Source organism: Nesoenas mayeri (assembly GCF_963082525.1).
Source record: "Nesoenas mayeri genome assembly, chromosome: 1".
NCBI classification, from domain to species: domain Eukaryota; kingdom Metazoa; phylum Chordata; class Aves; order Columbiformes; family Columbidae; genus Nesoenas; species Nesoenas mayeri.
Window position 1 is genome coordinate 80,797,346 of NC_137541.1, and position 23,779 is coordinate 80,821,124.

Consider the following 23,779-nt stretch of genomic DNA (forward strand, 5'->3'; position numbering starts at 1 on the left):
GGTTCCACTTAAATTTGAGAAGAAACTTCTTCTCAGTGAGGGTGCCAGAGCACTGGAACGGGCTGCCCAGGGGGGTTGTGGAGTCTCCTTCTCTGGAGACATTCAAAACCCGCCTGGACACATTCCTGTGTAGCCTCATGTAGGTGTTCCTGCTCCGGCTGGGGGACTGGACTAGATGATCTTTTGAAGTCCCTTCCAATCCCTAACATTCTGTGATTCTGTGAGTCCGGCCCCACCCCCGGGAGCCACCGGGACCCGCCTCTCACCTGCGGTCTTCCGCCCGGTCCCGGGGCGGCCGGCCCTCCCCAAGCAGCGCTGCCCGCTTTGCCGCCTCGGGAATCCTCACGCCACGGCTCCGCAGCGAACAGCGCTCGCCGCAACAGCCGGGTCCAGGTCCGCCTCCACAGCCCCGGCCCTCCCCGCAGGCCGCCGCCCCTTACCCAACTTGGTGCCCGGGTTTCGTCCCGCCATGGTCGGCGCTGCCGGCGGCTCTCCGCCCCCAGCGACCGACCAGGGCGGGGCGGGCAGGCTTCGGCCTTGCCGGTCCCGCCCCGCGTGGGCGGGGAGCTCCGGCCCCCGCCGCCATCGCGCCAGCACCGAGCCCTCGCACCGGGACAGCCAAGGACAGACCCCGCCCCTCAGTCTCCAATGGGTAAGACAACGCTGCCGTTTTGTGGCGGGAACTAGTGGGTATATTTCGTTCCTTCAGTGGCAAATAACACCTCACTTTGCTGTCTTGGTGGTAATGAGTCCAGGCAACTTCCAGTTTCTTCAAGTTGGATCTTCCAGTAGAAACTAGTATCTTGTGTATGCAATGGGCTCAATAAACTTAGAGACTTGGAGCATCTCCCTTATGAGAAAAGGCTGAGTTCTGGGTTTCTTTAGCTTGGAGGAGAGTGAGGGGTGACCTCATTAACGTTTATAAATATGTAAAGGGTGAGTGTTACGAGGATGGAGCCAGGCTCTTCTTAGTGACAATCAATGATAGGACATGGGGCAATGGGTACAAACTGGAACACAGGAGGTTCCACTTAAATTTGAGAAGAAAATTCTTCACGGTGAGGGTGGCAGAGCACTGGAACAGGATGCCCAGGGATGTTGTGGAGTCTCCTCCTCTGGAGACATTCAAAACCCACCTGAACGCCTTCCTGTGTAACCTCATCTAGGTGTTCCTGCTCAAACAGGGGGATTGGACTAGATGATCTTTCAAGGTCCCTTCCAATCCCTAACATTCTGTGACCTTGTAAAGCTTTCTAGTTACACCTGTGAAATGAAAGTCTGGTAAAGCCACAGACAACTTAATGGCCTGTACTTTTTTCCAGAGTTGTAATGATACATGGAAAATGTGTTAAACATTGTTAATATTCTCATTTACATGAGACACCTTGAAATTTTAGCCATATTTGCTCAGTGCTAGCAAAGAAACCACAAACTCCCAACAGCACCATGTAAAACACCAAAGGGGCACAGCTCTGAAATCTGAGGACACTATTTCAGATCCTTTTATGATATGCTATACAGCCTGCTTGAAAATACAATACAGAGACCACAGCCTGCCAGAAGTTTCACCATGGGCTGGGGTGTGTGAGTTACTTGTTTTAAACACGGCCTTCAGCTTGTAAAATGAACATCTTTCTAGGTTGAATTATTACATTTGAAGACGTTATAAGCCTTAACAGATTTAATAAGGCTGAAACAATAGGTCTAAATCAGAGGGTTACAAGTTGCTTGTTTTTAGAGTAAGATTGAAGTACCGAACTGCATAACTAATTTTAGGATAAACCCTGTGAAATAGCATATCCTTAATGCTACTACTGCACTAAGAAACTATGATTCATGGTATCATTCTTTGTTTTCCTTCTTAGCTCCCCCTCACAACAGTTGAAGCTGGAAGGGACCTCTGTCAATCACTTAAGTCCAACCACATGCTCCAGCAGGCTCAGCGCATTCCCTGTGGCTGCATCCAGCTGGGTTTTAAGTATCTTCGAGAATGGAGACATCACAACCTTTCCAGGCAGGCTGTTCCAGTGTTTGACTACCCTTCACAACGGAAGTGTTTTCTAATGTTCAGACAGGATTGCCCATGTTTTAATTTATACCCAAGTTTTCACATTATAAGCTTCAACTTTCTAAAATGATAGCATTACTGTACTCCTGGGAAAAAAAAAATCCCAAAGAACAGCAAGGACTAGTGTGAATATGAAAAAAAAGTAAAAAGTTACATGTGTATATATATATATACACACACATACACACACACCCCTGTATAACTTTTCCCCCTTCCATACAGAGTGCATCATGTAAACCTTTCAGCGTAACATTAAAGGGAGGGACAAGTGAAAGAATGGCAATATTTTCTTTAATGAAGAAAATATGATTTGTAACCTTGAAAGAGTAACTTTTTTATCCAGTCTGGAGAACTACACCCAAACCTTATACATATTAACAGCCAACCTCTGAGGTTTTCATGTACATTCAAATATTTCAGGCAGCATGTTTAATTTAGGAATTTTCACTGGTTTTGATTTTAGAGACTCACATTTAAACTTTAAAGAATAAAAAGACAGAAAGCTTACAGATCAAACAACTTGCCAGCCTCTGTACCAACACTTAAAACATTCTAATCACTTTCCCTCTGTATAGTACAAAACCAAGATGCTAGAAGGGCTTATGTAATTAACTTGGTTGCTTTTCTATTCCATGAAACCAACACTCAACAGTAAGATACAAGTTTTGAGAGGCATTTTATTTTGACAACTAAAAACAGTTAAACATTCAGAAGCAGTGTACAATGAAACAGAACCCGAACCAAATACTTGTAGTACATAATCCCATCTTTTCAACTGAGGCCACATTTTCCAACTTTCAAGAAAAAAAAAAAAAAAATGGGTAAAAGCCATTGTATCTCTTCTCTCTAATAAAGAAAACACACTACAATGAATCTAACTGAAATTGGAGAGACTGGATCTTGGCTTGTACACTTCTTTGAAAAGACATGAGGCAGTTATGCTAAAAATATAGCAAAACTCTACTACTTGTCCTTTTTTTTTTTTTTTTTTTTTTTTTGGATAGTCAGTTCTTATACAGACAACACCTAGCCAGTTCCACCACATTCTCATCAATTACTGCCCATCTTTGCCTTACGTAGAGAGCGCACTCTGGAAGGCTGCTGTTCATCACTGTTCACTTGATTTAGTCTTGTATGTCCATATGCTGCATAACAGTTGCAATAATCAGGCCTTAACTTCAGGAGTTGAGCTGTACACTGAATCTGAGTTTTCAGAGGCAAGATCTTCTGCAATTAAATAAAAAGGGTGTTATTTAACTTCACCTTAGATATATAAACCAAAAGCATGTTGCAGAGATTGCTTAAAGACCAGGTCAGTTTGTTTTCCCATTTAACCTGATCCAATTACTCTATGCCATCTGTTCAGCCCTAGTCACTAGTCTGACACCACATGGTCATTTTCAGGGAAATGCATTCAAAGATCTTTTCAGAAGAGTGAAAAATGCCAGAAGGTACCTGGGGAAAACCACCTCGTCCATACTAAAGAATGCTACCATTTCTGCTGATCTTTTAATGCTCAGCTGAGTTGAAGCTGGCAGTTCAGTGCATTACCTATTTCCTCCTCTGCAGTTCCTGGAAGGGTGGTCCGTGCTTTTGCTGCTTCTGCATTCTCCTCTTCTGTAGAGGAGGGAAGAAAAAAACAAACAAACAAAAAACCAAACAAGCAAACAAAAAACCAACCAAAAAACAAACAAAAAAACAACAAACAAACAAAAAAAACAACAACAAAAAAACCACAACAGTCAGTACTTTCAGTTCCACTCACTCACCTCAATAGAAAAAATAAAATCTTCCACTGAATTTAGTGTTGAGGAGACTTGGGTAAGGTATGCTATTAATGGATACTCACTCGCAGTCTTCTAGACATTGCTTTCACCCACCACCCCCAAATCTACACAACCTAAGTACAATATAAAATAAGGCTATAATTCACACTTTCTAGAGATTCTTATATCCTTACAATTTATAAAAGTGGTGTTTTTCATTTCTTCCTCTGTAACATAAGAATACATCAGACTATTTTCTTAACTATCCACAAAGTGTCTACACTCAACAAGCTTATAGGTTTGAAGTTAATTGCTTAAATGATGGATACAAAAGTAAATCCTTAAATCTAACAGACTTTGAGTGGATACAGAGACCCTCAGAAGACAGTAATGTTAGTATATGAAATACAGATGATGTTTAGCATGTATGACAGATATTACTTAAAAAGAGCAGGCAAAGCAGCCAAGTTTCACCAGGAACAAGGGCATACTTACCAGGAACTACACACTTCCAAAGACCATAGGTTTTCCCTACTGTTGTCTGCCACAGCCTTAGTGTACCATCCTCAGAGCCACTTGCATATAACTCCCCATCAGGGCTAAACCTCACACAGTGAATGGGACCGAAGTGTCCTTTGTAAGATTCTATAAAAGAATATATCAAGACCATTAATTTCAAATTTCAGTCAACAACTGAAATTCACTGTAAAAATTGATCTGAAGATGAAAAAAATACTGATGGGGGGCACCTACTCAGTATTTAACTTCTGATGCAAAACAAAGCTTCTATTGGTATCTCAGCAATCTCAAATTTAGGTAACATATTAATGTTTTATTAACTGCAAGAAAACAGGTGCCTATTTGCTCCAGGCCAAACTACAAAGCAAGCCAGTAGCATGGAGTATGCATGCTTTGTTCCTTCAACCACTCACTCCACAATATAAAATTTTAAATGAGGATAGTATCCACGGACAAACTTAAAAATACACTTGTTTTTTGAAATACATTTGGCCAACATGGGCAAGAACACAAACATCACATTTTTCATAAAAGCAAGTAGCTGCAACTCATTAGACATATCTGATGAATGCTGTAGTATGACACTTCAGTTAACATACAACTTGCTATTGCAGCAATACAGAATGACTTTCTGTTTTTTAAACAGGTGCAAAGTGCTGTTTGATGGAGGCTTTAATTAGTTGTAGAAGCATAACATTAGGTATACTGCAACAGGAAAAAATGCTGAACTGATAATATACCTTTTCATTCTCTTGCACAGCATGCTATTGTAAGACCTTATTTGAGTACAACATTTTAATTTATTAGTCATTATTTCAATAATCTAATACCCGTTTCAGAACTAATTTTTATTATGGAAGAAAAACATACCTAATTCTTCTCCCGTATTATAGTCATATTTATAGAGTTTAAAATCTTCACCACCTGCAACCAAACATTCTTTTGCGGGGTGAAGTGATGCAGAATTGATTGTAGCAGGTGCCTCAAATGATTTAATTTGCTCTAGACTGAGAGGGAAAAGTTTGTTAACAAAGTTCACTAAAAAAAAAAAAAAACAAAAACAAAAACTGAGAACAAAGAAACTGATTCTACTAGTCACAACTGCTTTTAAGAAAAACAGAAGACACCCACACAGTTTCTGAAACAAGTTTTGATAATTGCAAATCACACTCACCAAGTTAGAAATGAGTTCAGAATAAGCAAAACAAAAAGCTTGCACATTCTGAACTACTTAACTACTGTCTATAATATGCTTAAGTGTGTTAACTTGCTTTCTTGAAGTATCAGAGATGTAAAAATAATCAGTTCTCTGAAAAGCACTGAACAGAACCCTGGCTGAAACTTATTTAACCACAATTACAATTAATATGAAATATGAAAATGGCACGGAACCTTTACAGTCTAGCATCTTATACATAGTTAGGGTTCACTATTTTAGAAAAAGGTAGTTGTTTTACACTCTACCTCTGACAAATGGCAAGCAAAGATGTCCACTAATGCCAGTTCTCACAACTTGTTGATTTTGGCCTTGTACAGTCAGTTTTGACACACAACCAAGCCCCTTACTCAACCTGTGAAAATTCTGTGTTTTGGACTCACGTTTCTGCACTATGAAAAGCGATAGTCTTCCCATAGGTTATCACAAGTATCTGTCCTTCTGGAACATACTCCATGCTGCTCACTGACATGGCAACATTTAGTGCCTTCACTTCAGTCATGGTACTCCGGTCCCAGAGGCTTAAGAGGAAACAAAATGGCAAGAAAGCCTCAGATTACTTCAGCAAATCAAACAGTTGTCACCTCCCATACATGACAAGATTTAGATAAAAATAGCCACCTAACAAAGAACATGGTTTGATTCCACAGGTACTTCAGATTTTCAGTGGCATTCTTACCATAAAACTTTGCAGAGCTGAGAATGAAGACACACTTCCTTTAAAATACTGCCACTTTTGAAGCTTAATGCAACAACATTAACTGGTTGACGCATCATTTTAACTACTTTGGGATTCTCTCAGATATTAAAAATCTTGTAATAAGTTCTAGAAGTAAGGCTTAAAGATCCTGTTCTGCCTTTTTGCCTCACAAGGTAAAGACGTACTAATGCCAAAAATTTCATTTATCTTATCTTCATTTAAGATAATATAGTTTTCTATGTAGAGGTGCAAGGGGTATCTAAACAGAAGAAAAATTGTTTTGCTATGACAAGTAAGAATCGTCATTCATTAGCTGACTGTTGCATTTCTGTTTCTACAATTCAGAGAAGACAAACAAGACTAGGTTCTTGCCTTTCTTGAACATTAGGAAAACAAAAAGAACAGGAGCTGAAAAGAAGGCTATAGGGAAATTGCACCAGCAACTTCCCATCCTTCCTTTCACAAAACAGAAGAGACCGTTCTATTTCTCTCCCCTTTGTCTGTAAATACAAGAATGATGAGACAGCAAGGCATGAGATCACACTTGTCATATCAACCAAAAAGCTGAAGAAGCAGGAAGGCACATCAGCCATCCTTTCTTGACAGCTTGGTCTGAGTTTTGTCAATTCATCTCCCCAACAGCCACACTGTCTAGGTTTCAGCACATCTACCAATTGGGCATGAAGTAAACAAAACACTTTAACAGTAACTGTATGAGCCATCTTATAAAAACAGTGAAGCCCACAGAACTTATCAGCATGGCAAAGAAAGAGGGCTATGTCTATAAACAGGGCATTGATTCCAGATACTCTTCCCAGTCTTTTATCCCAGTCCCTGGCTAGTCCATGCCTTGTGCATATTTCAAGGCTGGATTGTAGAAGACAAGGCAACAATACCTCAGCACAACATGTATTCACAAGACCTTATTCTATAAATTCATCTCTATAAATATTAAAGGCATAAATTTATTCTACTATGCAGTTTCTCAAAGACCACCTGTTCTTATCAGGGACGACATGTTTATGGGGTAAATTAGAATTATTACAAAAGTTATGTCTCTAACAGCAGAAGAGAACTATATTAGGCATGCAGCTATAATAATCTAGGATCAAATAACCTCTGTTACTTATACTCTTTACCAAAAACCATAACTATCTTCTCACATAGATTATAACAATAAATAAAAATGAAATTCTCAGAAAACTGAAAGTTATTTTTTCTTACCGGACAGTTTTATCATCAGCTGAAAGAATCTGTTTGTCATCACTGCTCCATAAAGCCTTTTTAATGCCAGAAGTATGTCCGCTGACAACATCAGGTTCTTAAAATAAAGCCAAATATTTTAATATACGTAAGAAATGAAATAATATCATGCCGCAGTTTGGGAGCTTTCTTAAGCTCTATGGATTTCCATTTACTAGAAACTGTAAAATTACTTCAAGCGCTTGTGAATTTGCCATCTTATTCCAGGACCAAGATAAATGTAAACTGGATACCTGACTCCCTAAATTTAAAAAGCTTCACTAGTTGAAAAATCAAGGTTCTCTAGCTTCATATCAATCATCAGTCGTTCAGTATGGACATGAATTTAAACACACTTAGATATGTGGCATCTTTTTCTTTCAGATGACTAAATTTTAATTAACTAGACCTATTCCTAATGAAGCTGCATTTAATTGAAATATGCTATCTTTGAAGTCTATTACAGATAAAGCCTAATTCACTTGTCAAAAGCATAAACTTTAAACATACAGATTATCCTACTAGAGCAAAAGGTTATAGACACTGCACTTGTCAAACAACCCTCAACTTCATCTTCTGTGATTCTAAACAGAAAGTTGCTCTTAATTTCAGAATTTTAATTTAACTCCAGAAAACAAGAATAATTTCTAAAAGTAGACTCACCTGCTTCTGGCTTGCTCAAGTCGTAGATACGCAACAGTTTATCTTGTCCACCTGTTAACAGATAATTGCTATCCTGAAATAGAAGTTATAAAGGGTCAACTCTATTTTGAATCAAAATACCAGTCTTCATCTGTGAGTCTTAAAATAACAGCTCTTTCTCTCAGACAGACTCTAACATGCTTATTGCATTTATCATCTTAAAGACTATAAGTTACTTGCGTGTTAAGATACACACATAAAAAGCAGAAAAGTAAGTAACAGCAAAACATGCTCAAGAGCTTACTTGTGAATGAAGTATAAAGCTTTTTCATACCTGTGTAAAATCCACACTTTTGACAATGTGTTTGTGAGCCAATGTGATTAGTTCATCACCTGACACAGCATCCCACACTTTGCTAAATGGGAAGAGAAAACATTTATATTGTAGTAGCACCAAGACAAATTAACCTGAACAGTCAGACTAGTTTGCAAGCAATCTTTCCTGACACCACCATAGCATTTTCTCATAAATGCTACACCTTTACGTTATAACCCAGTTAGTTGATGAGAATACTTTATATGCTTTTACTAAAGTGTTGTTTGTTTGTTTTTTTTCTGTATTATCCCACCATTTTCCTTTATCCTCTTCTTCAGAATAACACAGACTAATTAGCATTTAGTTTTAAGACACAGGCAGTTCTTTGCAACTTAATAGAGATTTCCCTCTACTAAGAGGATTCAACTTGCCGAATATTAAATATACTGCAAACAGCACAAACAACAACAACAAAAAAATCAAATAAATAATTCACTAGAATTTTCATAAGAGTTTTCTTGTAATAAAAAGAGAATAAGCAGAAGCAAAATAAAAATCACTCAACTCTGTTACAAGTACAGTACCAGAGATTAGAGCCACATACAAATATTATTCTAGCAAACCAGTACGGTAATTATTTTTATCAAGAAGCAACCATAGTTGTTCACCATGACAGAAATAACCGTAGCTGCTTTCAAGAACTTAGAAGTCTAGGCTTTAATTTGGCTAGCCACACACAAGCTAACAATTACTACAGAGAAATACACAAATCAGTAATTCACTACAGCTATATCTCACCAAAGAGCACTATAGACTAAAATCAAAATACAGACTTCAAAGACAGTTAATCACTTACGCTGTAAAATCTGCTGCTGCTGTAGCTGCTTTAGTGGCATCCGTGTTCAAAGTGGCACCCCAAACAGCACCTTTATGACCAAGGAATGTGCCAATCCAGTCTCCTGTGTCACCCTGACGCAGCATAGGCTTACCATCTTCACAAAAACAAAACCAATATTCAGGTTACATGATAAAAAAAGGAAGCTGTTTAAAAAAAAAAAAAAAAAAAAAAAGATTCCCTTGCAACAGCATGTGGAAATATCACATACTTTATGAAGCTGCTCTTCACAAAAGAGTTTAGCTGAAGAGCTTAGATATGCAGACGTACCTGCATCTAAAACTGTATAGAGATTAAAATGCTACTCCAAACGAGACAAAAAGTTTTCTTTAGGTTTGTGTTAAGGAAGAAGGGAGACAGAAAGGAGCAGTATGTTTAGGTTTTATTTTTGCTCACATTTTCTTCAGGCAGGACATGTTGGTTTGGTTTTTTTTTTCCTTTGGAACATTTTCAATTTAATAGCACTCAGAAATAAGTCTTGTCTTTGTAATCAGATACATTTAAAACACATACAGAGATTTTGTAAAAATAAAAGAGAAAGCCTTTCCTATGAGTATTTTGTTCTGGGAGGCTAGCAAAAAGTTGTTCACACAGGAAGATGTAGAACTGAACTGGAAGCACTCCAAGACACCCTTTTAAACTTATGAATATATACATAAAATATCAACATACACATGGATGAAGGGGAAAGGCTATTCACGCAATGAGAGCTCGCATGGGAAAGGACGGGGATGCCACCATTCTATGTCCAGCCAGGCTGCTGCCCTGGTTAAACGGAATCTCACTTTAACATCCACAGCAAATAAGCACAGGCAGTAGAAATGGACAGTTTTAGAAATAAATATTTTCAAGGCTTCCTCCTCCGCCCCCAGTTTGGCTCCAAAGGCGGTCACAGACACCCTCACAAGGCCAAACTAGTAATTAAGCACCAAGGCAATCAGCTGTCCGCCCCCTTTTTCACCTGGTGACGCCGGCAGCCGGTATGACCCGACAAGTACCAGCGTTTCGCGGGACGAACACGGCACTCCAATACAAGCGCCCCGCTCCCACCCCAGCAACACCCCCTCGGAAAGCGACGCGCGGCCTACGAGCGGCGGAGGAGCAGCCCAGCCCACCCGCGCTCCCCACAATCCCACCGGGGGCGAGGGCAGCTCCGCCGGGCAGAGCACAACAAAGGGACCGATCGCACGGACGCAGCTGCTGCCGCCTCCCGTCCCCGCTCACCCTTGCAGGCGCTGATGAGGAAATAGCCGTAGGGGGTGACGCCGCTGAAGGCCAAGTCCACCACGGGCCGCGTGTGCCCGGAGCAAGTCAGCGGGGTTTGCCTCATGGCCATGGCGGCGGCGGGGACGCGGCACGCACGGAGCCTGGGAACAGACACGAGTCCCCGCCGGCCGGGCAGGAAACGGCGATCGCGGCGGCGGGGGAGGAAATGACGTCACGGAATCGCTTGGGAGCGGAAGCTACGTCAGGAGGCGGTCCGGCCCGCCCCGCCTTGCCCCCTCTGTACCCCCTGCGGCCCAGCCGGCCGGTGCTGGGCGCCTCGCAGCGAGCTTTGCTGGTGCGGCCTGCCCCGCCGGTGGGGTAATCGCGCTCTCTCGCCCCTCCTCCGCCTTCTTGAAGGGATAACATGGGCCAACAGTGTGTGCTGGCAGCCAAGAGAGCCAACCGTGTCCTGGGGTGCATCAAGCACAGCATTGCCAGCCGGGCCAGGGAGGTGATTGTCCCGTTCTGCTCCGCCCTGGTGCGGCCTCGCCTGGAGCACTGTGTGCAGTTCTGGGAAACACAGGATAAAAAAAGATATAAAGCTACTCGAGAGTGTCTAGAAGAGGGCTACAAAGTTGGTGAAGGGACTGGAGAGGAAGCCGTATGAGGAGCAGCTAAAGTTACTTGGTTTGTCCAGCCTGGAAGAGACTGAGGGGAGACTTCATGGCGGCTACAGCTTCCTCACAAGGGGAGGAGGAGGGGCAGGTGCTCATCTCTTCTCCCTGGCGACCAATGATAGAACCCAAGGGAATGGCAGGAAGTTGTGCAAGGGGAGGTTTAGGTTGGACATTAGGAAAAGGTTCTTCACCCAGAGGGTGGTGAAGCACTGGAACAGGCTCCCCAGAGAGGTTTCACGGCCCCAAGCCTGACAGTGTTCAAGAAGAGACTGGACAACACCCTCAAACACATGGTGTGAATTGTGGGGTTGTCATATGCAGTGACAGGAGTTGGGCTTGATCCTTGTAGGTCCCTTTCAACTCAGGACATTCTGTGATTCTGTAATGCTCCACTGACCACAGGATGGGATCTCAGGCTCCTCAATGTGCCTTCATTTTGACTAGGAGCCCTTCTGTGGCAGCTCCCAGCACACCCTAGCCCTGTACTTGCTTTTTAGTAGTTGGAGTTTTGCATAAATAGATGCCAGTGCTGGCATGGCCCTGCCCAGCTCCTTCCCAGCTTTTTCTTTCTGCCCCTGTGGGGGCAGATTTATCACTTTGACATCTACTTGGTCCCTCCTGGCTCCTAAACCAGCAGCAAATTAATCCTACCAAAAGGAAGCACTTTTTTTTGTTGTCGTTTTGTTGGGTTTTGTTTTTTGTTTTTTTCCTATAGGGTTGCCTCGCCTTGTAGCTCACTGCAGAACCTGAGAAGCCTTTCCAGCCAAGGAGGTCGTGGGAAGACAGACTGATGGGGATGTAGGAGTGTCAGGATATGTAGCAGCATCCACCTGGGTTTGCATAAGAGATGAGGGAGCCACGCTGATGTGTCTAGAGAAGTGTCTAGACGTGTCATCACATGCATCTAAAGATGGTATTTGAAGATGTATCAACAGCTTTACTTAAAAATTAAGAAAGTAGCATTATCTCTTCTTTCAACAGGCTAAAAAATCAGAATGGTGTGACTGTTAGTCCTTTTTACCATTCAAGTATTAGAACTAGAAAAAAAACATTTAAATCCTCAATAGATAATTGAAGTTTAAGGTTTAAACTTCACTCTTTCACAGCTTCTCTTTACAGGATTGACACTTTCAGTCTCTGACCTTCTGGTGTTTCTTTCACCATTCCAGAGTTCTTAAAAGTAACTCCTAATGATTTTGTACTTTCATGACCCATTTTCATGCATATTACCACTGTAACTAACATTTCCAATTTTTCCACACGCAGCCACAGACTACCACATAGACCTTCTCAGTATCTTTAAGATTTTTCGGATTTTTTTCCTAGCAGAGATGCCAAACTTTGACACAGGCCTATAGCTGAATCTAGCAAGTGTCAGACTACAGATTATGATCATGGGGAGTTCAAATGCACCTGTGAAAGCTTTGAAGTAACATTAAAAGTCATACTTAAACAGAATTCCTGAAAGGTATGTTTCCCTTGATAAAGCTGTTTGTGACTGAGGAATTTTTTGTATTTTATCCCATTCTTAGGAATACTTTGAGAGCTTAATATAAAATATTTTTATTGAGTAGAATGGCTGAAACTTTAGAGTACAAAAACCAAATGCTGGTTTATTCTACTTTATATTATAGCAGCATTTCCAAAATTTCATGGTATATTAGTGTTCTAAACCTTACGTGTATGTTCTCTGTTTGTGCTATTCCTTGTAATTTTTTTTTTCTTCATTCCTAACTGTGCATCTGGTTTTGTCCCCAGAAGAGCCATTGCACACCAAAAGGTACATTTATAGGAACAGGGCAGAGATTAGGTGGACAGATGAAGACCCCATGTCTGAGTTTATATTTAAAACAGGACTAAACAAAAGATTTATCACTTTGACATTTACTTTTTTCAAAGCCTAATATATATGTAGAATTACATGTCCTAGTTAGCATTGCTGTTTGGGTTTACATTTTAAAACCCTGTTCTGGTAACTGATGTTACCAACTTTTTTAGTGAGTGGAAAAAAAAGAAAAAAACCTAGAGGTCAGTAAATACAAAAACTTAGCATTAAAGCATTACCTGCTTAAAATTCAGTATCGAGGAATGGAAAGAAAGGAAAGATTGTGTTTAGGGAAGTTTATTTTTAATGATTACATAGCTTTGATTGATTTTGTCTTCTATTAATTTGGAGCGTGATTTTCCACCTGCACAAAGCAACAATATGGCATCCACTTAGGTAGACACAAAATCTATAATAGGCAAAGGCGAAAATATTTCCAATTTGCTGGAAGGTAGCTGAAAATCAGAAAAGGGGAAAAATCATGGCAATGTGAAACCTATAAAATCTAGACTACATTAAGAATCTCACTAGGTGCAGCAAAACTATAGGGTAGTAGTATGAATTAAGTTTTTCATATGCTGCAGGAACATGAAGAGTCTAGTAAAAACATGTTGGGTGTCACTAAAGCCAAATCCTTCAAAAGAGACTTTAATACCTACTGTGGGATCTGGGCAGACATTAGGCATCATGCTGCTGACTGCTGTATTTCATCCTGAGAAAAATAATTGTACTGGTTAGAAAGCTGTGTTTTGATTGTTATCAGCCACTGCCCAGTTTTGTAAATTTATAACTCTGCTGGTAGATGGACTTAGTGTAAGCATGGAGATGGTTATGTGAGCATGGATTCTACATGGTGCCAGTATCTGCTTCCAGCAGTAGGTACTTGATTGATTCCCAGTTTAAGCCTGGCACTTCCCGCCCACCCCAGCCACAACCTCCCTCTGGCCTAATTTTCCATCCACTAGCTCCCTTGTACTGTACCAAGCAGTGGCTTCCAGAAACTCACTGCTATTTGCTTTCTGCACTGAAGATGTTTCTCTTCCTACATGCAGAACAGTACAGCCACATGGCTAAACAAGAAGTACAGGAATTAGGAGTTTAGAGTCTAGGTTTGTGATACAGAAGGATAAGACTTCTTAATTGCGATTCTGTGAAGCAGGGGGGACCTTTATTACCTTTGGGAAACAGGATTAAAGACATATAGAAATAATATTGAAAATAAAGCTATCTACATTTTTGCTTAAATCTTTAATACCAAGACAGAACATAGTTATTTAGTCTCTGAAGTTTGTCCTTCCTGTACCTAACTCAGGATATATCATGCATAATTCAGCCAGCCAGTTTGTTTAGCTAAAGTCTCAAATTTTTTTCTTTCAGCATTCCAAGGTATGTTCTACATCTCTAGCCCAACTCCAGCTGGAAATTTCTAATGCAGCATTTCTAAAACTGAGCGTGGGGAGGGGAAGTACTACCATGAAGCACATTTGCAGTTGGGGAAGGAGAAACACTTTGCTGTGGAGCCACTACGAGTGGAATGAAAAGTGTCTTCAGGAGGAAGTATTTCAAACAGAAACAAGAACAAAGATGAGAAGGGAAGGGGGCAAATACACCCAGAGCAGGAGCATAGAGATGCTGAACTGATCCGGCCTTGTCAGCAAGCTCTTGTTGAGAAGCAACATCCTAATGCGGTCATTTCTATCAGATGTGCTTCCTCTGCTTTTGTTCAGAGCCGTTGTTTTCCTCTGTTGGAGCCTGACAGCCTTTGGCCTCAAGTGCAACTCCTCTGGCATTTGCCCCACCACTGCCCTCCTCTTATCTCCCAAGGTGCATTGCCATTTAAATATGTTTATTCTCCACAGTTTGAGAATCTTTGATTTAGAAATACATCAATTCTGTGCACTCAGGCTAGACTACTTTTAATACAGATATTGTTAGAGAAGCTGGGAGCTGTGAAACAGGCCACAGTTTTTCTAGAAAGACTAGAGAAGGTAAGAGAAAAAAAGGAAAAATGGAAAAAACAGTTACTTACAAATGAAAGCCTAGCAAGCTTAAAATAAAAATGTTGAGCTTTTTTTGTTTTAGCTAAGGTGCTTATTGTATCAGACTCCAATAACATTATGAAGAAAATCAATGTTATTAAAACATTTTTATTCAAAGTTTTGTATTTATTATCAAAATAACTGTCTTGTGGTGTTAAATAAGTATTTGTTGACCCAAACTTGTCAGGAAGTAATCAGGGCCTTGTAATCATAGAGTAATTCACACCATTACTGCACCGAATGACACGTTTGCCAATCATAGTTTATAAAGCACCTGGGCAAGACTCTCTTACTTAACATTTACAATTCAGAGTGTCTGCTTGATTAAACAACATATTTCCATAGCTAGTGATTGAATTTTCCGAGAAATTGTTGCTGAAAATGAATAAACATATCTTAATGAAAGGTCATTATTCTAGTGCTTTGATTAAAATAAATCAAGCAAAGACTGAATTAAGTAGAGGGCGTTTAGTATACATATTTAAATTTCCAAAGACTTCTCATGTCGTGGTAGATTATCATAGCTGGAAACACACTCTCTTGCCACTAGGTGGGGCTCCTTACATATTTATTAGTACAATCAACTGTCCGGCTGAGAACTTCTGCTGTGAGATGGCTTATACTGATGGTTATTTCAGCTTATACCTGGCAGCTTTGTGAACATAGCACTCAAGATGTTACTAGATGCTTAGTTCTCTAAAATGAATTGGTTGAATAGGTAAATGGAAATCTCTGGGTGCCACAAGAGACAGTAGCATGGCAGCCCCTTTGTTAGTGAACCTTGAATATGAGTTATTTTAATGTAAGTTTGAAATATTCCATGTAATCTGTAGGCATGTTGATGCTCTTTACCTCTCTTAAGTCTTTCTGTGGAGAAATGTTCCCTACTAATTTGTACAGCTGTTTGCTGAAGGATCATGTGTTACAGATGCTGTTTGCAGATATGTGAGGGCGATTGTACAAAATGTTGCTGTGTTTTCACTGGAGGAATAATTACAACTGAGTTCCAGCCTTGAACAGTCAATTATTGCTGAGTAACAAGATAAAAGATAAAAAGCAGATCTAACTGTATTTCACAAATAATATAACAATGTGCTTCAAGTCGAGGAGTCCTTTCCAAGAACAGCCTTTCACAGCAGGTCACCATTTATTTTCTATCTTCATGCAACTTCTTATGACAAAGATCTAGGGAGTGTAAGTGCTGGACTACAGACACCCTTCAATTAGGTGTCCATGGTACTATAGTTCATGTGTGAATAGAGACCAAGGGGATTAAACGCAGAAATGGGCTGTAGGGGAATCAGGAAGAGTGTGAAGAGCAGTTTGAGCCAGCAGCCAGGAAGAGATGAGAAGCAGCTTAGTAGGAGAAATGTAACACATGGAAGCTGAATAATAGGAGAAATAGAAAACTTACCTCAAAGTTAACTGTGTGCCTCGTAGTGGGATTTGTTCCTCTTTTTTCTCTATCTCTTCAGGTGGGCTCAGATAAAAGATCACTTCTTTACTCACCACTTTAGTGTTAGGATCTCAAAAAGGTTTGCTTTTCTGAGAGGAATATTGTTCCTTACATTTTCTGCATGCCAGTTAGACCATCAGGAGCATGTGTCTGGAGAGCAGGGATCAGGCACATTCAGAACCTGCATCCACCGTACACTGATGAAACCAAAAAGGAATTTTAAAAACTATTTTATCTTTGCTTCATGTCCCATTCTGTCTGTTTAAAGGAAAAAGTTGACAGTGATGGCCAGATAGAGAGGAATCACAGAATAGTTTTGCTTGAAGGGATGTTCAAAGGTCATCTAGTCCAACTCCTCTGTAATGAGCAGGGACATCTTTGCCTACATCAGGTTGCTCAAAGCCCCAGCCAGCCTGTCCTTGAATGTCTCCAGGGATGGGGCATCTACCACCTCTCTGGTCAACCTGTTCCAGTGTTTTACAACCCTCAGAGTAAAAGATTTCTTCCTCATGTCTAGCCTGAGTCTCCCCTCTTCTAGTTTAAAACCATTGCCCCTTGTCCTGTCACTACAGGCCCTACTAAAAGGACCCCATCTCTCTTACAAGCCCCCTCTAAGTACTAAAGGCCACAATAAGGTCTCCCCAGAGCCTTCTCCAGGCTGAGCAGCCCCAAGTCTCTCAGCTTTTCCTCATAGGAGAGGTGTTCCAGCCCTCTGATAATTTTCGTGGCCCTCTTCTGGATTTGCTCCAACAGGCCCATGTCCTTCTTATGGCAGGGGCTCCAGATCTGAACTGCAGGTGAGGTCTCACAAGAGCAAGTAGAGGGGCAGAGCCACCTGCCTCAACCTGCTGGCCACACTTTTTTTCATGCAGCTGAGGATATGGTTGGTCTTCTGGGCTGCAAGCACACATTGCTGGCTCACATCTAGCTTTTCATCCACCAGTACTTCCAGGTCCTTTACTGCAGGGCTGCTCTCAATCCCTTCATCCTCCAGCCTGTATTGATACCAGGGGTTGTCCTGACCCAGGTGCAGGACCTTGCACTTGGCCACGTTGAACCTAATGAGGTTCACATGGGCCATTTCTCAAGCTTGTCCAGGTCCCTCTGGATAGCATCACATCCCTCAGGTGTGTCAACTGCACCACTCAGCTTGATGTCATCTGCAAACTTGCCAAAGGTGCACTTAATCCTGCTAAGTCATTGATGAAGATATTAAGCAGTACTGGTCCCAATACAGAATCCTGAGGGACATCACTTATCACTGAAGAGAATTATAAAAAAAAGAAATTACAAACTTTGAGTAGCCAGTGTTTTCACTGAAAAAACTGAGCCACTACAAAACCAAAGGGGGGCAATTGAATAAATTAAAACAAACAAACAAATCCAAGGAAGGTAAATGCTTCCCCAAATTCTAGCCAAATATTCTCACAATACAGTTGCTAAAGTTAACCCTCAGAAAATAAAGGAACATAAACATATACATATTAAGGTTTAGGCTGAAAAATGTAAAGACATAGCTGGGGAAGCCCTGACAGGTTAAATACAGGGAACTCACCTAGAGAGGAAAGTATACTTATACTGTGCATATATTCCACAATCCTCTTCTAGGACCGTGCTCAGTCAATCCATTTAAGACTATAGAATGTTGCAGTAAACCAATACCTATGAGATGCATCTATAGAAGGAACAAAGGTCGATGAACAGTGTTATAGCAGATCACACAAGGATGGAAGGGATTAGACTATCTTGCAGTGTTACGAGAGGAGATGGGAAGGAAAAATGAAGAGAGATATACACAAGTCTGTTCTCATGCTTAGAGTTCTTGTAACTAAGACAAAGTAAAAGAGATAAGTTATGAGTATTATGGGTGCTAAGTTCTGGGTGAAATAAGCCATTTCTGTATTTTCTTTCTCAGTCAGCAACTTTGCTCTCTGGGCTGTTCAAAGCATGACTGTACTGTAAAGGACATGGGAGTGACATAATATTCTTTTCCTACCTCTTTTCAAGCTTTTTATTGGAACCACTTGATAATTCAGGCTAGCTAAATAAGTATTTACCTCTGCAAAAATAATTTACATTCACAATAAAAATGAATCAGACTGTAAAAGCTTTGCTAAAGGAGAATTAAAATTATCTGGCAGTTCACTTACTTTCCAGGAAACAGTTCAGAAAAATTCTTATTCTCTAAGTATCATCACATCTGTAATATCTCTCTCTGAGCTTACTGTACTGTAAGAAGCAGTAATACAAATTTTCAGGAACAAGCTTTAGCTGAGTTGTTTCATCATTGTAGGCTGCTTTGATGTTTTCACTTGGAAGGTGCTCTTCACAGTGCGAGATGTTTACTGTTCTAAAAGTCTAAAATAATTAAAACATCAGCCTTTGAAAATCAGCCATAGCAGACAGCCTTAGTCCTGCTATCCTTGGAGTACTTAAGCTGATTGGATATACACAAGTCCATGGGACCAGACAGAACCCTTCCAAGAGTAGCAAGCTTATGCCATTACACAGCTTCTCTCTATCACATTTAGAAGTCATGGGAATCAGGGGAGGTTCTTCATAACTGGAAAAAGGTAAACACACTCATCTTCAAGAAGGACAAGAGAAGGATCCAGAGAACTGCTGGCTAGTTGGCCTCACCTGTGTTCCTGGGAAGGCTGTAGAGCTGTTTCCATACCAAGGACACATTCTGCCTGACCAGCCACATTGTCTTCTATAATGAGATATCTGGCTGTGTGGATGAGGGGAAGATGATGGATGATGTGGTGTCTCATAGTATCCTCCGAGCCAAAATGATAAGAACTGATTAGGTGGATAGGTAGGTAGGAAATCAGCTGGAGTGTTGGGCTCAAGGGATTGTGATCAATGGGACAAGTTGAGCTGGCAACTGGTAACCAGTGGCACCCCTCAGTAGTTGTTGTGGCCAGTAACATGTACTGACTGTCTTTATTGACGGTCTGGATGAAGGGATAGAGTACACTTTCAGCAAGTATGCAAGTGATCCCACATGAGGGATCCTAAGGGGGAGAGCAGGGCTGTTGAAGGCTGGAGAAATTGGCTGAAGGGCACCTCATTAAGTTCAGCAAAGGCAAGTGCAAAAGTCCCACACTTTGGGTACCGGGTTTATTCAGGCATAAGAAGATAAAGCAAAGATGGAGAACCTTATTTGTGTATAACTACCTATAAAAGGATGTAAAGAAGACAGAAAAAGACTGTTTTCTCAGAGGTGCACAGTGGAAGGATGATGAGCAATAGACACAAGCTAGAATAGGGAAAATTCCAAGTAAATGTTAGCATAAAAAAAAAATCGCTACAATAGCGATCAAATGCTGGAACAGGTGCCTTTTCTTGGAATTACACAAAACTTGACTGTACAAGTCCCTGAGCAACTTGATCTGCATTGTCTCTCCTTTGAGCAGAAGGTTGGATGAGGTTAACTCTGGAGTTTCTTCTTAGTTTATGTGGTTTTATTTCCTTTCCTGTTCCCTTTGAATGATGATTTCTTATGCCTTCACTACACGTATTTGCCCTCAGCCTTTGAAGATGAGTCAGAATAGCTTCCAAAATTGTTGTTTTGTTTAAGGCAAAACATGTCTTAAAGGACTGACAGGAGTCTCCTATACATACTTTATATTCAAGCATTGACCTGATTTATCAGAAGCATATCCTGTTCAACTGCTAAATTTTACAAGTCCTTCACCTTCATCCACAGGACATCATCAAACATATGCTTCCTATGCATTATTAAGTCTATATATCAGAGACACAATGCTGACTGATGCAGGATTGCTATAACTCGGTATTGAATTTGGTCATTCAAAAGATTCATACATCTGCTTCCTTTAGTCATACAAGTAGACATGGCAGTGAAAAGACCAGTGATACTCCTTAAGTGAACAACCTACATGGCAATAATGCCAGGCTAGTGCAGTGAATGCTTCCAACAATGAAAAAAGATAGACCAAATGCAAAGAACACAGTGAAATGTATTTATATAATCCATAGCAGCTATAAAGACCTCTACAGGGCAGCAGATGCAGAATTAAATTTATGTTGGCATTTACTGCATTTTTTTTCTTGATTTCAGAGGTATAAGCTTAGCAGAGTTGAAAAAAAAAGCTGAACTGTGTAACATCAGTCAGGCTTGTTGATAAGCCTTTTCTAATCGCTTTTCGAACAATCACTCAGATTTTCTTTAGATTCCATTTTTTAGCAGTCACAGTCCAGTTTCTTAATCATAAATATTAGTGGTACAGGACCAGTATGTAAAAGGCTGTTATCTCTGGTAAATAAAGTTTAGTTTGTAATTCGACTGTAAGCAGCTCTTCAGGCAATATGACATTTGCTGGTTTATCAGAACAAGTTGTGCATTGCGGAGAACTAGAACACAGCCATGTCGTTCTGCTACTACTTGTACAATAAATTAGATTTGAAAAAGTATAACTTTTTTTTTTTTTAAATGGAGAGTATTATGTATTAGACTGTCTTTGCCTTTTAGAACACACCAGAAAAATACGTGACCTTGAAAATAGAGGATAGTAAGGAAAAGATAAAAGAAACTACTCATATGCAGCATGTATTTGTGTTATTTAGAAAAATTACTGGATAAAACTTCTTTGCATAGAAAACAATTTTATATTATTATCTCTGCCCTAAGAGCATAAACTTCCCCAACTTTTAAATAAGTATTATTGCAGTTTGGGGATGTGAAAGTATGTTCCATTTCAAAACAACTTAAAGCTACATTTGTCCCTGGACTGAATCCACCAATGTCATCAGTATTAGATCATGGATTCATTTGGCTCACAGTATTATGCTTGGAGTAACTACAGTTGTAGAGTTTTGGTTTTGTGCCAGGATCAAACTTCGAAAGAAATTAGTAGCACTGATGGTAGAAGACAGTGATTGTGCTTTTACAGGTATGAGACATGACAGGGAGATTTGCAAAGGTTTCCATTTTATTGAGATTTGGGGGAACACAGGAACAAGATGCCTAATGATTATATATGATATAACTCCAAGGAATTCAAAATATGGAACAGCAGACTGAGTAAAAAAGATAAGTACCATCATTATTCTGGATTAGAATTTTGTTCATGAATATTTGGAAATTTATTAGTGCAATGAAGATACTTGCCAGTCAGGTTTCTGTGAGACTTGCAGGTTTGGTGCTGAACATCATGTAATTGTGCCATGCAAAATACAGACAGGGATTCCTAAAAGTGTAATTATTGTTTCACGATGCTGACACAGGAACAGCTTGACAAGCTAGAGGGAGGCATTAGTTCATCTCACAGTCATGTCCAAGCTAATCTGTACTTGTAAGAAATCATCTTCAATCACTACAGGATGCTAAAATCAAGAATCTTACTTGCATGTGGATGTTAGTGTGGCCCTGGTTTTATAGATAACATTTAATGTGGATGTATTAGTAGCTTTAAATGAAAGAGTAGTTTAGATTTAGGCTAGAAGTAGCTGGCTGTCAGAATGGATAAAAATAGAAGAAGAAATAATCTTTAGACACCCGTACTGCTTGATTCCAGGTGGAACCGTCATCTTTGCTTACACTGTTACAGGTTCATCAGCTGACTGAGCATGAACCAGGAAGAAATGGCAAGTTCCCAAGATAGCTAGATTCCTTCACACCCATCAAGAGCCTTTGAAGTTTAACAACAAAGCCTGACTCTAGGAGAATTAGTATAGGACCATGTAAGGAAAAATCATTAAGTAGTTAATCTTAGGCCTTATCTGGAAAGTACTCTATTTCTATGGAAACTGAGTACTTGGCTCTGAACGCTGGAGCATATAATAGGAACTCATTGTAAGAGTATTGGAGCAAACAGAGGTATCCAGTTAATATGTCAGCTAGAACAGCATTCTCTAGTTGTTCCACTTGTCATTTTTCCCCCTGGTTTTATGCCTCATCCTTTCTCTCAATTGCTGTCCTTTTGTTTTACAGACTTGGCTTACCCTATCTTTGTGGGGGCAGTAAAACCAAAGGAAGCAGTCTATTCAGGCATCTCAGAGGCATTCCATCAGACAGTTAAGGCACTCTTGGTTTGCGAAGTACAGAGGACCAATGTGGGAACATTGCCAAGTGCAGGCTTTTGGGAAGGAATTTTTCCGGCAGACAAAAAAAGCTGTTTTACAGAACTAGTAACACTACAGCTCCTGCAAATCCCTCGAACATTGTGACCACCTCAGAGCTGACAGCTGCAAACAGATTACAGACAAAACCCCATATCACACTAGCATATTTGGAGACTTCAGCTAGTCTATTTACATGAATAATAAAGCAACATTAAATTCATATGAATACAGTACTATAAACAATATGCATCTAGTATCCCACCTACTCAAGGCACTGAACAAATAACCGTATGTGAAACAAGAAATGGGAACAGAATTTTAAAACTAATAACTGATAACTCACAGGAATTATATGAGTAATTTAACTTATTGTGTTACATTGTAGCATATCAGCCAAAAAAAAATCCATTAAAAATCTGCCCAGCACCTGGGAATGGGCTGTTACTGCAGCTGGCAAGAACTACAGAGATTTCCATCTGTGGATGATTAATCCAATCTGTGCCAACTTGAAAGACCAAAACCTGCTATCAGTTAGCTTGTCATCTTTAAAAGAAAGAAAAAAAAATCAAAAGTATCAGAAAGTGCTCTTGTTGACAGCATCACTTGAAAGGCCAAAGATACTTTAATCCTATCAGCTGAACAATTTACCTTCTTGTGAGAGTTAAAATACATTGGTGGACAAGTATAAACTTTTGTATTAGTACATTTGTTTCATTCTACTGAAAAATAGGTTTATTCTACATATTCTGTTAAACAGCTGTCAGATCCCCATCTTATCTGTCAGATCACCAGCCCTTATAGGCACTGCTGACTGTAGCTGAGTGTGAATCAGTTATCTGGAAGTGAAATATTTTGTTCACTGTGACAACTGAAGTAACGCCTGCTCTCCTGAAGGCCTTCAGGCTTTTGGCCTGTGGCTTCTAACCAGGCTTTGATACCTCTCTGCCTTTTCTGTTAGCTGTCTCTTCTGCCTCTTATCAGCTCCTCCATCAAATCCACAGGTAGTTTGCTGAACATTCTTATTGCTTTACAAATGTTTTTCCAACTAAATGAATGTATTCTCTTCACCTGTTTTCCACCACAGAACTTGACAACAATGCAGAAGACTCCAGGTGAAAGCCA

At 40.2% G+C, this 23,779-nt stretch overlaps 2 protein-coding genes and 1 long non-coding RNA gene across 4 annotated transcripts in view; 1 reads left to right on the forward strand and 2 right to left on the reverse strand.

Annotated features, from left to right (window-relative positions):
* DERA (deoxyribose-phosphate aldolase) overlaps positions 1-471 on the reverse strand; it is a gene marked incomplete at its 5' end in the record, with an annotated part of 53,033 nt that extends 52,562 nt beyond the window's left edge. Inside the window, one exon of the mRNA XM_080355158.1 lies at positions 441-471. Within this exon, the coding sequence (XP_080211284.1) occupies positions 441-471 (31 nt within the window). The remainder of the gene's footprint in view (positions 1-440) is intronic.
* Positions 472-2,727: 2,256 nt separating this feature from the next.
* STRAP (serine/threonine kinase receptor associated protein) lies at positions 2,728-10,774 on the reverse strand. 2 transcript variants are annotated; one of them, XM_080363892.1, is made up of 10 exons: positions 10,589-10,774; positions 9,326-9,461; positions 8,488-8,569; positions 8,175-8,247; positions 7,494-7,590; positions 5,953-6,090; positions 5,224-5,360; positions 4,330-4,479; positions 3,620-3,685; positions 2,728-3,295 (listed from the first exon to the last, which is right to left on the reverse strand). In XM_080363892.1, exons 1-10 carry the CDS (start codon positions 10,698-10,700, stop codon positions 3,234-3,236), a joined length of 1,053 nt encoding a protein of 350 aa, XP_080220018.1. In that variant the 5' UTR covers positions 10,701-10,774; the 3' UTR covers positions 2,728-3,233. The 2 variants fall into 2 exon arrangements, with proteins under 2 accessions (XP_080220018.1, XP_080220019.1); XM_080363893.1 differs by lacking the exon at positions 10,589-10,774 and adding an exon at positions 10,037-10,290.
* A 549-nt stretch (positions 10,775-11,323) lies between these two features.
* LOC308041409 lies at positions 11,324-14,508 on the forward strand. The gene is made up of 3 exons (XR_013922226.1): positions 11,324-12,160; positions 12,574-12,715; positions 14,450-14,508. It is a non-coding gene; the product is annotated as an uncharacterized lncRNA (long non-coding RNA).
* Positions 14,509-23,779: the final 9,271 nt, after the last annotated feature.

Coding starts and splice junctions, on each gene's coding strand:
- STRAP (XM_080363892.1), bottom strand. CDS start 10,700: ATGGCCATGAGGCAAACCCCGCTGACTTGCTCCGGGCACACGCGGCCC. Junction 8,570..9,325: donor GCAGCAGCAGATTTTACAGC/GTAAGTGATTAA, acceptor CTTCCCATTTAG/CAAAGTGTGGGATGCTGTGT. Junction 4,480..5,223: donor TAATACGGGAGAAGAATTAG/GTATGTTTTTCT, acceptor ATTCTTTTATAG/AATCTTACAAAGGACACTTC.